This window comes from Macrobrachium nipponense, chromosome 2 (genome assembly GCF_015104395.2).
Source record: "Macrobrachium nipponense isolate FS-2020 chromosome 2, ASM1510439v2, whole genome shotgun sequence".
NCBI lineage: Eukaryota > Metazoa > Arthropoda > Malacostraca > Decapoda > Palaemonidae > Macrobrachium > Macrobrachium nipponense.
The window spans coordinates 60,345,757-60,358,256 of NC_087201.1; the positions used below are offsets into that span (position 1 = coordinate 60,345,757).

Below are 12,500 nucleotides of genomic sequence, written 5' to 3' on the forward strand. Positions count from 1 at the left end.
GTCGGAAAAATGAATGATGCAAAATTTAAAGATCACCTGAGTTATAATTTTATCATACATGAACTTACATACAGCATATGCATACTACCTCGCATATCTCGAATCTTACATTCGTGAATACTTACAAAAAAAAATGCCCAGAACTTTGTGATTGTAATAGTAACTGTTACATTCGTTTGTTTCACACTGACACAATAAAAACAAAATCAACAGACCTGAGCTTGATTTACAACGAAACGGAAATGACGAAACAATCGTTATTGACGGATCCAAACTTGCCACTTCACAGCAACCCGACAGGTTGGAAGATCCATAAACGACTTCAAATGATATTTGTTCCTGTAAATGATCCCCTTGACCTGTGTGGCACAATGGCAGCCAGTGCCCACAAAATAATAATAATATAGAGCAGATTACTTCCTCTGCCCTGTCCGAGGTGAAGTTATGAATGAAATGGCACGCGGAGAAAATGAAATGGAATGTTCACACGGGAGGTGTCTGCAAACTTATGAAAAAAGATTACTACACAAACATCAACAACAACAATAACAAAAAATGATTATAAATTACACTGAGGTATTGGAACGTGTTTTATTAATATTGCTGATGAATTGGCTTCAGACCAGGTTTCATTTTGCCCGAAAGCTAAGAAAACGAGAATACCTTTTGTGAACAGAGCAGCCAAAGGGTATTTTATTTTGGTGTTCTTTACTTCCATGATTTTTATCTTACCATCTGCCGCTGAAGTGAGAAAACGATGCTCAATACTCGCTCATTAGCGCGAGAAAGTCACTGATTTCTTCCACAAATCTTCTGCATTTCCTAATTTCAAAAGCTTCGAGACAGAAAGAGACCAGAGGACGCAACAGTCTTCTTGAGATTTATTGGTACTCGGCAAGAAACCTTCATTTCCGTCACGCAGAAACAACGAGTTAAAATCAAACAAAAGAAAAAAAATCTGAAATCTTAACGCTTCAAAAGACATCTTTTGTACCACCGGAGCATCACTGGGATATCAAGAGTTCAAAATGACCACCTACAGTGGAATAATTAGACTTGGTCCATATCGCCAAGGATTTCATTTCCTCACTAAGTGTCGAGATTAGACATTGTATGAAGCAACTATAAACAAACGCCCCAAAGTCATCATGTAGCTCCAATAGATCGCAAATAATTTGACATCAGCGGGACGGGTAGATCCCTCCTGTTACCGCCTTTGGTACAGTGAACAGTGTTCTTGCTCAGGCAGACCTGTTCATTGACATTTTCGGGGTCACTTTACGTGTCTGTTCACCCTCAACCCGTAGCAATGAATGCGCCAGTACACCTCGTAAATGTTCACAGGATAGACGACAACAAATTGTCCTTTCGGGCTCTAGAACGACTGGCCCTAGGACGACTTCTTACGACGACAATCGCTTCTTGCAATTTTTGTTACGCCTTCTGAGCGATAAACCTTGCTTTGCTTAACACTTTTATTGCAATCTCGGAGTGATTATGTGAACCCTCTTTGGGTCTCGAAATCAAATATCACTATACTGGTAAGTCTTTTAAACAAACACGTGCTATTCTTTCTCCATGACTTATAAGTAGTTACTTTACATTACTGTGAGCACACCAACATAAAAGCGCACATACATTCTAAAAGTCTAAAGCCTGGTTTCTTTCTTACACAATTTACAGCAGAACCTGAAGTGGATGTTAGTCTTTTCTGTCAGTTAGACTTTCCTTTTCCGAATATTTCACCAACGCCGCATAAACGATGTGGACGGGGGAGGGAGGACCTTCGTTATCAGTCTTCTTTGCTCAAGAATGAAACTCTTCAGTGTAGTAATTCTGAGAACGTGTTTGCGCGTTGTCTTCAAGGGCGCGCATGCGGTCTAGAGATGAGGAATACAAAGAACCTTTCCCGCCTTTTTTTAGATTGGTCCATGACTAGACGACCTGACACCTCCACTCTCTTTATCTACCAGACCGGGGAGGCTGCCCCCGTTGAATTGTGAGAGGAGACTTCTGTGGTTCCTTGTCCGGTGAGTAACCCAGGAAGGAGCTATTGGACTCAGGATTATCATCAACATTCGTGACAACTTAGTATAAAGCTCACTCTTTGATCTGAAAATGATTTATGCGCAATGTCTTTTATTCGAAATGAGTCTTTGTACGGTAGGAACTCATCGCTTAGGCCTAGGTTTCCTCGCTGGAAATATGGCATTTCTTCGCTTCTATATAACCGTTCTCACTTTTCACTTTCGTGTCTCATCTCTCGAATGAACACACAGCGCTTCTGAATTCGCATCCCGACCATTTCAGCCTATCATTCAGCGCCGCCCATGATGGAAGCAATGCTGAACGAGGCGAGGGAGGCGGTGGAGCTGGAAGCGCCTAAATTCAAGGCCTCTTTCTGCGCCTGGGATCGGAACCTGCCCAAAAGGGTCGGCGGACTCGAGTGGTTGCTGTCGTCATCATCGTCGTCGTCGAGGTCGTCTTTCGTAAAATCGTCCTCATCATCGTCCTCGTCATCATCGAAATCGACGCTGCTTATGGGGTCGTCAATGTCCCCTAAAGCCTGATCCGTCTGCGAAGAAAACAAAGACAGAAATTAGGTTGGGATAAATTGCACTGGCGACATACCGACTTAACAAATATCAGTTACGCTGTATTGATAAGCTATACCGTCAAAGGACAATTACTGTTGTTTTTCTTTTTTCGTAAAATGAGAACTTGAAACATTCTAACGCATTTCCACAAGATACCGACCTTTTGATAAAACGAGCAAGAAATACTGCATATATGGTTCTCAAAAGTTAATTTCTAATAAAAATTTGCACCTGAAATCTTAGGAGTCGCTGACGCCCAGAATGAATCTCATTCTATGAAATGGAAGTTATTTTTCTTTAGTTTTGGCGAAACTGGATCTTCACGAACACAGTCATGTCAATGGCAATACAAAGAGATAAAATCAGACAAGTACCTTGTTTTGTACCTATATCGTTTTAGAAGCTCTGATATAAAGATAAGAAACAATATATCAAATAACTCTTATTACAAAACAACAGAGAAGAACGAACCCGGCATTCGCACCAAAAGGATGCCCTCGTATGTCTTTAACGGTACTTCTTGGGTGGAGACAGAGTTTTCCATATAAAAATATCATGTGAATGACGCATTCTAAACATATATCATGATACTACTTTAAATGGAATATGATTCTAGTCCACAAGAGAGAAAGGCAAAAACATATTTAGTGATGATTTATTTAATGGCATAAATAAATAGTCGAGTTTATTCGAGATCAGAAAAAACCTTCGTGAATGAAAATGTCTACTGATCAAATTTTTTAATCCTAGACGCGATAAAACCCCCAGAGAATTTTGCGGAAGTCATGATTGTCACTAGAGAGAGAGAGAGAGGGGGCGGGGGGCGGGTGACGGGATCCGCTACCAAAGAGACATAAATGAAAGCGAGAGTAATCAGGACAAATCAGACGTAGCCCGAAGATCTCACAGTCAGTCGCAGCAACTTACTTTGGACCTCTTCCCTGCTCTTGCCGCTTCCTCCTCGTCGCTGCTGTAGGACCTGGCGCTGTGGAGGACCCCCGAACTTCTCTCGATGTCATCCTCATCTCCCGCTGGTCCTGGAACGCCGGTGGGCGAGAGAGTCGTAGGCCGATGGTGAAGGGTCGCTGCCGGCGAGGGCAAATCCAGAGAGTGCAGAGGGGACTCTGAAGACGACGGCGGAAGGGAGCTGAGGTCAAGTTCCAGCGGCGAGGTCAAATTGTGCGTTAAGGCGTGGCGTCTCAGGTCGCAATTGCGACGGAAGACCTGGTGCGATAAAGAAAACGAGCCATCTATGAATAATGAACGTTAATTTTAAAGCTGCCACTGAAGACTACATCAACTACAACCAAATATGCATATGCAGTAGATTAAGTCAGGCAAGTATCATTATGAAATAAAAATTCTTTTTAAAGAATTTGTATATTGATTAAATAATATGAAACAATAATTTTCATAATAACTATCCCCGAGCTGGAAAACAGATAATGCTTTCAACATTAACACTGCCAGTGGTTGCTTGAATATAGATTTAAGGAAATGTTATGATTTGGAAATTGTCCGTCGTAGACTTCGCATCTGGCTACCTGAAGGTCAGCAAAATGGTTAATATCTTAATATAATAGAAGGTAAGATTCTTAGTTAAGCATTCATCATCATCATCATCATCACCGCATCCAACACCAGGCGACACAAGGGGCCTCTGTAAAATGTGCTTTCACTTCCACCAATATCTGCTCGTCTCCCGCCTCATCATCGCTCACACCCAGGCAGGTCAGGGCATTCCTTCAACTCTCATGGTGCCCACAGGACCCCAGTTGACACTGTCCCTGAACGTACTGTTGACAATTAGGTATTACTCTTTCACCTTTCCTTTCCTTTTACTTAAGCTTTCAGGCTAGTGATTGGATACATATACTAAGCTAAGTATATTTTAGTTTTACTAGACCACTGAGCTGATTAACAGCTCTCCTAGGGCTGGCACGAAGGATTAGATATTTTTACGTGGCTAGGAACCAATTGGTTACCTAGCAACGGGACCTACAGCTTATTGTGGGATCGGAACCACATTACATCGAGAAATGAATTTCTATCACCAGAAATACATTCCTCATTTCGCGCTGGCCGAGCCAAGAATCGAACTCGGACCACCAGATTGGTAGCCGAGCGCGAAGTCCACTCGTCCAACGGGAGACTGATACAGGTACTAGATTATCAGCAGGGAGTAAGGTATGATGTTTAAATGGAATAAGTTAAAGTGCGTAATGAAATCATAATAATTAGATTTAATAAGAAAAAAAAAAAACTTGGAAGCAGCGTCACACCGTTTTGATTTGTATGAAGATACGAATTTTGACTGAGTGCTGATCGTTCAGGTTCGTTACTTATCTCTCTCTCTCTCTCTCTCTCTCTCTATCTATCTATCTCTCTCTCTCTCTCTCAGGCATTTTACCGTTCTTTGCCTATTCCCGAAGTAAACAAGTGTACTCGGGTACTACTCGGACATGAAGTCGGGAGCGCTAGAGAGAGACAGAAAGATGCAAAGCGAATGCGACACAGCAAGACAAAATCCAGTGCGCCTCTCACCTTATCGCACTGCATACACGTATAAGGCTTGATATCGGTGTGTGTCAGGAGGTGGGTCTTCAGGTTGCTCCGCTGGTTGAAGCTCCTGCCGCAGGTAGGGCACTTGTGGGGGGATTCTTCCATGTGAAGGATCCTGTGCACGGCCAGGGTACGACTCTGACAAAAGCCCTTGCCGCAGTCCGTGCATTTGAAGGGCTTCTCTTTGCTGTGGATGTACCTTCAGGGGGAGAGAAAGAAAGAAATCGATTCATATGAACGGAGAAATCATTTCCCATGATTTTTTTTTTCTTTAAAATGTATCTTGTTATCTGGTTGTCTTTGGCCCTATTTGCAAACGAAAAGTTAAACTTTGTATTACTTGTAATTGGATGCCGTAACCCAATAGTCCGAAAAAATAATGGGCATATAGCCTATAGAAAAAATTACGATATTCAAGCAGTCGAGACCTGGAGAGGAAATTTACGAAATGAAGTAGACACAACTTTTCAAAGACAATTCAAAATAGAGAACTACTGAATAAGCAAAAACTTTTATATCAACGGACGCTGAACAAGAAATACGTTAATCACTTGTCGTTTCAAAAGTTTTATTAAATGTTCATGGATTAATATTTGCGTGAATGACAACAAAAAATAACCATTAAATCCAAGTTCCGGATTTATATATATAATCACTCTCTCTCTCTCTAATGTGGGCTACCAAATGTATCTGACCTCAAGGATAGTGAGGGACAGTCGCATTTGCATTTCAAATCACGAATGACTCATTAAGTGGGTGAATTACTGCTCTCGAAAAATATTCACAGCACCAGGTGGATACCGGTTTGTGGCATATGTTGTATAATGACGAATTACTAAGGTATAATAATTTGTCTTCAGAATTAGGCGTACGATGTGAGCATATAAGTTTCTACAAGGATACATATTATATATATATATATATATATATATATATAATATATATATATATATATATATGTGTGTGTGTGTGTGTGTGTGTGTGGGTGTGTGTGTATACGTATATTTAGGCATGTGTGTGTGAATTCTGATTCATCATCAGACAAGCAAAACACATACGCACACGCTATATACAGGGATCATAATACATATTATATATAAATATATATATATATATAATATTATATATATATATATATATATATATATATATGTGTGTGTGTGTGTGTGTGTGTGTGTATTATACATTAGCTGAAGCAAACTGTCTGTCGAAAATCATGGTTTTTCATTTTCTTTTTTCTCAGATCCCTAAGTTTCAATAGAAATGTCATTCGCATGAAGAATGTATACAATAGTATGTTAATATATATATTCATATATAATTTAATATATATATATAATGTATATATATATGTATGTATGTATATGTATATATACACATATATTGCAGACACCGCCTGATATGATTTCGATTTCAAAGGAGCAAATTACGAAAAATGTTACTTTGTCTTCGTGAGTGCTTGAACAATAGTTTATAGTCAACTCTTTTTAAATATATGTACAAATGAGACCTGAAGATGAACTGATTTTACAAGAGTATTTATTTAACTCTCCAATTGAGGACTTAAATCACTAGCCCCTGCCCCGTTTCAAACTGAAGACAACCTTAGAAAATAGTCAGTATCAAAATCGATCGTCAAAGGCAGGAAATAACATAGCTGCTGGAAAAAAAAAGTAGAGAGAGAGAGAAATGAGAATAACAAGAAATTACGCTCTGTCACTAAATAACACAGTCATTTGGTCATTATCTTCATATTTGATTGCCCTCAGAACCAATTACGTTTGTTCGCTGGTCACTTACGTCAAAACAATCCTCGTAATTAATTGTTGGGTCAGGTAGTTAACTGCCATTGTTCCGCGGCGCCGACAATCTAAACTATTAACCCCCTCGCGTCTACCCACCACCACCCCCCCCCCCCCCCGGACCACTCCAACACACCACCCACATCACCGTCACCCCCGCCTCCCCACAATCACCTACACCCATCCAAGGAAGGTTTCAAGGATGTTTTTCCTGTGGGCGCTTGTATTTGCCGTAAATTTATAGCGTTATGGGTGAAACATGTTTACGTTCTACTTCCCCACAGGCCCTATCAGATTTTGGCGGAGTTTGCGGCAGAAGAAGTTGTTGTAAGTTTATATGGTGTAAACAGACTTTTAATGATTGCCGTTAAAGGGAATGAGCATTAGAAAGCCATATAAAGTGGTTGGTATATGTCGCATCTATCTTTTACATGTTGGGTCACTGGAAAGGGTCATCTGGAGAATTCAAATTTTTTAGTTTTCTTTAAAAGGAAACTATTGAAATGGCTGTTTGTCTGTCCGCCCTCAGATCTTAAAAACTACTGAGGCTAGAGGGCTGCACATCGGTATGTTGATCATACGCACTCCAATCATCAAACATACCAAATTGCAGCCCTCTAGCCTCAGTAGCTTTCATTTTATTAAAGGTTAAATTTAGACATGACAAGACAGACTACCACTGTCCGTGGCTGAAAGTGTCATGGGCCACGGCTGAGAGTTTCATACAGCATTATTAGCTGTACAGAAAACTCGATTGCGCCGAATAAACTTCGGTGCAATTTTTATTTGTTTTTATTGCGCTCACTCTTCACTCTTCATTTTTCATCGACGGCAGAAATCGGCTTTGCCAGGAAAGGAGCATTGAACACGAATAAACCCTGCTAAATCAGGTCACAAGAAACAACGTGAACTCCCGCCGGTAACAAGGGTTAATGCCCATGGGTATTTGCCCATTTCCATAGATCTTTGCCTTCTATTCCTGCTCGCCTTCACTTTAGACATGTGAGTAAAGAGATATAAAAAAAAAAAAAAAAAAAAAAAAAAAAAAAAAAAAAAAAAACTGTACTCCGTGTCATTCTTACGCCAATAAAACCTCTTCCAGTGCTTCACTGCACATCGATACTGACTATCTACATAAATTTTTATGTACGAGACTTTCGCAAAAAATATTATATATATATATATATATTATATATATATATATATATATATATATATATATGTATATATATATATATATATATATATATATATAGATATATATATATATACATATATATACGTATATGTAATATATGTATATATATATATATATATATATATATATATATATATATATAGTAGGCTACTGGTAATCGTCTTAAGCACGAAGATATGGTAATTCAGTTTTGTATTCCACATAGGAAAATGAAAATGGTATGTCTCAGAAAATGCCCAACAGTTTCGTCCTGCAATGGAGCGTTTATTAAGCGTTTTTCTTATAAACGCTCCAAGAAGAGGTCCATTGGAGGACGGAACTGTTGGCATTTTCTGTGACATACCATTTTCTTTTTCCTATGTGGAATAAAACCTGAATCTAATAGATATATAATATATTAAATTAGAAATAATATATAATTATATATACTCACAGGTATATATAACTGTGTGTGTGTATATTATATGTGTGTGTGTGTGTATAATGTGTGTATACATATGCTCTATACGTATATACATATATACATAATATATATGTATATATATATATATATATATATATATATATATATATATATATATATATACGTGTGTGGGGGATTCGGGTTTAAAAACAAGTACTACTACGTCCTTCCAATATGCACAATGAGAACTGACGCGAAAGAAAAATCTAGATATCACCGCCTGAAATTTGTAAATTTTCCGTCGCGCGGTTAATACCTGTGCGTCCGGAGATCTAAATTACAGGTCGCATGGTGTTACTCCTTCCTCGACTGAATACTTGTCCTTTTTTAAGCAACAACTTTTTTTTTTTCTCTCTTCATGACTACACCCTCCCATGAGAGCTTTCCGCTACGCCCTCTGACACGAGGCACAGGACAAAGAGGAAATCATTCTTAAGAAACTTTCGTAAGAAAAATATTAAACACTCCGCTGCGTCTATCGCCGTTGGCGCTTGTGCATAGCTAATGGTTGGGCATCAGAGCGCTTAAAAGTTTGCACCATTACGTTGTTCTTTTTTTTTTTTTTACTTTTTTCTTTTGCAAATATTTGTTTATAAGCTGTACTATGACCTATAAACCATTTATATCCGGTTGTTCATTAGTGATGCTTTACCCTAAAAAACAGTTTTATAACAAGAAGTTATTTTGGTTAATGTTGACGAAAAGTAAACAGTGCTAGGATTAGTCTAATGACAATATATTAATAATAATCTTGAAAACCATTTCGATAAAATCACATGAAATCTAATTTCAAGTGTCGGATCTCTCTCTCTCTCTCTCTCTCTCTCTCTCTCTCTCTCTCTCTCTCTCTCTCTCTCTCTCTCTCTCTCTCTCTCTCTCTTACCAGTGTTCATTACTCACTATGAATTCGTTCTTCGTGTTCCACAGATCCGAGAAATAATGTGAGTTTAAACTTCGAGAATAAAAAGCCATAAAAGATCGTAATGTGATGTTAAGAGCCATTGTCCGTCATCTTCGGGAATAATCAATAGCCCTTATAATCAGGTAATATAAAGCTTTTTACGCAATGATTAGGGAATAGTCCGCGCTCGCCTTCGGTCGCAACGTAATTTGCTCTCTATGAAATCAGTAGGTTAAGGCTATAATAGCTTGACGGAAGGAAGTACATTCATTATTCTGGATAAATGCCGCGACCATACTTATGACCTGAATAAGTAAAATTAACCACGGAACATCAGGGATAAATTTTTTATCTTTTCGCTTTCTTCTTCGGTTGCTTCATTTTCTTTTGGGACCACTCTTTTACTGTCTTTTTTATTTTTTTATACTGAACATTAATGGGATCTCCAACTTTGGTTACTAAGCTGAAACGTAAGGGACTTGTCTTTGTCTTCCGCTATCGGAGTTGCTTTGGCTTTCAAACGCCTTGAACTGGTCAATGATACTAAAAAGAGAAAAATGACGCTGACCTACATATGAAGCACAATATGACTATGAACGAAACAAAAAGAGAATAAAAGAAAAAGGTAAAAAGATAACAAAGCCAATTCCTTGACAGACATACATGTAATGAGTGGTCTGTACAGGTCGAATTTTAAAGAAATGTTCTAAATGAATCGAAAAAGAAAATGCACGGAAAAACAATTTTATAGAAGATTACAATGAATTAAACAAAAAAGTTGAAGGAAGGAAAGAGGTAAAGAGATAACGAAGTCGGTATCTTGATAGACATGCATAGTATGGAGAACTGTACAGAAAGAATTAAAAAAAAAAAAAGCTCCAAATGAATAGAAAACAAATTACACGGAAAAGCGATTAAGAATATACAAAGGTGAATCGACAATGGAGCGTTTTTCCTTTTCCATTCCAGAAATGAGAAAGTATAGCAACGGCAGCACAAGGCGTAGACCACCAGGCTCAGGATCAATAACTAAGGAGATAATGATTATGTTCCGTTAACCGTAGACCGGGAGAGCGATGGAGGTGTAGCCATCTAGTCTCTCTCTCTCTCTCTCTCTCTCTCTCTCTCTCTCTATAGAAGTATGATGATACATTCAGATGCAGAGTTAGTGGAAGGACTTTGTTACATTTATCCCTTTTGGTACAATGTCGTGCCTCACATACAATCAATTTTCCAGTCTCACAGTTATGAACTTGGAACGCAGCTCTCTCTCTCTCTCTCTCTCTCTCTCTCTCTCTCTCTCTCTCTCTCTCTCTCTCTCTCTCGAGATTGTTTTGCTTCTCGTCAAATATTTGTATTAAGCAATTTTCCATAAGAGAGCAGAAATTGAGGCTCGTATTTTTCATCCTCAAAAGAAAAAAAATGAAAAAAGAAAATAATTAAAATCGTTTCGCTAAGGACTTCGAGAGGACGACGACCCATGAGGAACACTCACTTGGCTTCAAAACAAAAGTTCTCTCCGTGTGATGGCTTTGTCTTACCTTGCCCAAGATCACCTCCATTCAGGCAGGAGTTGGGACCAGTTTGGGGGTAAAAACTGGCCAAAGCATTTCCGGTCAGTTTCTGAAGTACCCTCACGTGGTAAATCCAAGGACGATGGTCAGTTCATAAAATGTAGAACAAAATGTGAGTGCGTGTGCCTGGGGACTCGTGAGGGTATAAATAAGAGAGAGAGAGAGAGAGAGAGAGAGAGAGAGAGAGAGAGAGAGAGAGAGAGAGAGAGGTTGGGGAGAGGGGGACAAAATCGCAGCTTGCCCTCAGAAGAAATTTTATAGTTGAATGAATATAGAATGTGGTGGTAAGTGATTGATTATGGTTTTTTTAACTGTGAATCAAGCAAAACCTCAAAATATTCTTTTACCAGTAAGGAGTGTCATCATCATTTCCATACGTATTTATATGAGCAGTACATTAATCACTGGTTTCCTTTACCATTTCCACTCAGTATCATCATAGCTTTGTAACGTCGACTGGTATAGATAATAGCTATATAAGCATGCAAGTACACACACACACACACACACACAGTCGCACTTGTTCCAAGTGTAAAAGACTAAAATCTGGCATGTCAATTGTTCACTCCTCGCTCGGACTTTTTTTTTTCTTTTTTGTACTGATATACTTGCCCATATGTATAAGGAAGAGAGCAAATCACTTCACAGGATGTATGACATGTCCTTTTATCCAGAGGCTGATGGATTGACGAAAATATAAGGCAGACTCTCATCTGTTCCAAACTTTTTGGATACTCTGTATATACTATATGATCAATTTTCACTTTGAAATGCTTGATTACATATCACATGAGTAATATAAACCGCAACTGTTCATACTGGTTACACGGAATAGACTTTTTGCGCATAATACAAGTTCATTTCTTATTGTAGAAGATATCTGTCACTCACTACAAATCCCAGATTGTGTTCTGACAACCTCCGAAATTCCTATCAGAGGTCGTAAATAAGAGAATTAGAATACAAAGACCTTGTTGAAGAGCAACCAAAAGACCTGGAGATAAGGACGAAGTGAGAGTGGGCGTTAAAAGTTGTTATGCGGCTGGGGCTGACCCATAGTGCACGCCGCACGCCCGTCACTTGTCATTAATTATCCCACTGGCCGCCAGGGGCTCGTGCCCTTAGGTTGCCGACTCGCACAATAATCTACAACTTTCGCGTAGTATTTTCCCCGAGTGCGAGTCAACTTTCCTTTTCTAACGTGACGGGCAGTATTTCCACGATAAAATCAGTCAATTATCAATATATTTCGTGAGAAATGCAAGTGTTTGAGGTTGTATTTTGAATTGTATGGCTGCCCGCCCAGCGGACCTTAACCTTAGCGTCTGCTGGACCTGACATTCCCCATATTTCCTTGACACCTGTAAAGGGCCCATTAGCTGTTGTAATCCGGTTGAAGGAGT

At 39.0% G+C, this 12,500-nt stretch overlaps 2 protein-coding genes across 2 annotated transcripts in view; one reads left to right on the plus strand and one right to left on the minus strand.

Annotated features, from left to right (window-relative positions):
- Nucleotides 1–12,500, plus strand: part of LOC135220631 (uncharacterized) — a 189,872-nt gene that overhangs the window by 10,570 nt on the left and 166,802 nt on the right. The window lies entirely within an intron of this gene.
- Nucleotides 1–12,500, minus strand: part of LOC135220630 (protein bowel-like) — a 37,966-nt gene that overhangs the window by 261 nt on the left and 25,205 nt on the right. The window contains exons 2-4 of the mRNA XM_064257943.1: nt 5,142–5,358; nt 3,525–3,821; nt 1–2,575 (exon numbers count right to left, since the gene is read on the minus strand). The exon at nt 1–2,575 is cut by the window's left edge and continues 261 nt beyond it. Of these exons, the coding sequence (XP_064114013.1) occupies nt 2,315–2,575; nt 3,525–3,821; nt 5,142–5,358 (775 nt within the window). The 3' untranslated portion in view covers nt 1–2,314. The remainder of the gene's footprint in view (nt 2,576–3,524; nt 3,822–5,141; nt 5,359–12,500) is intronic.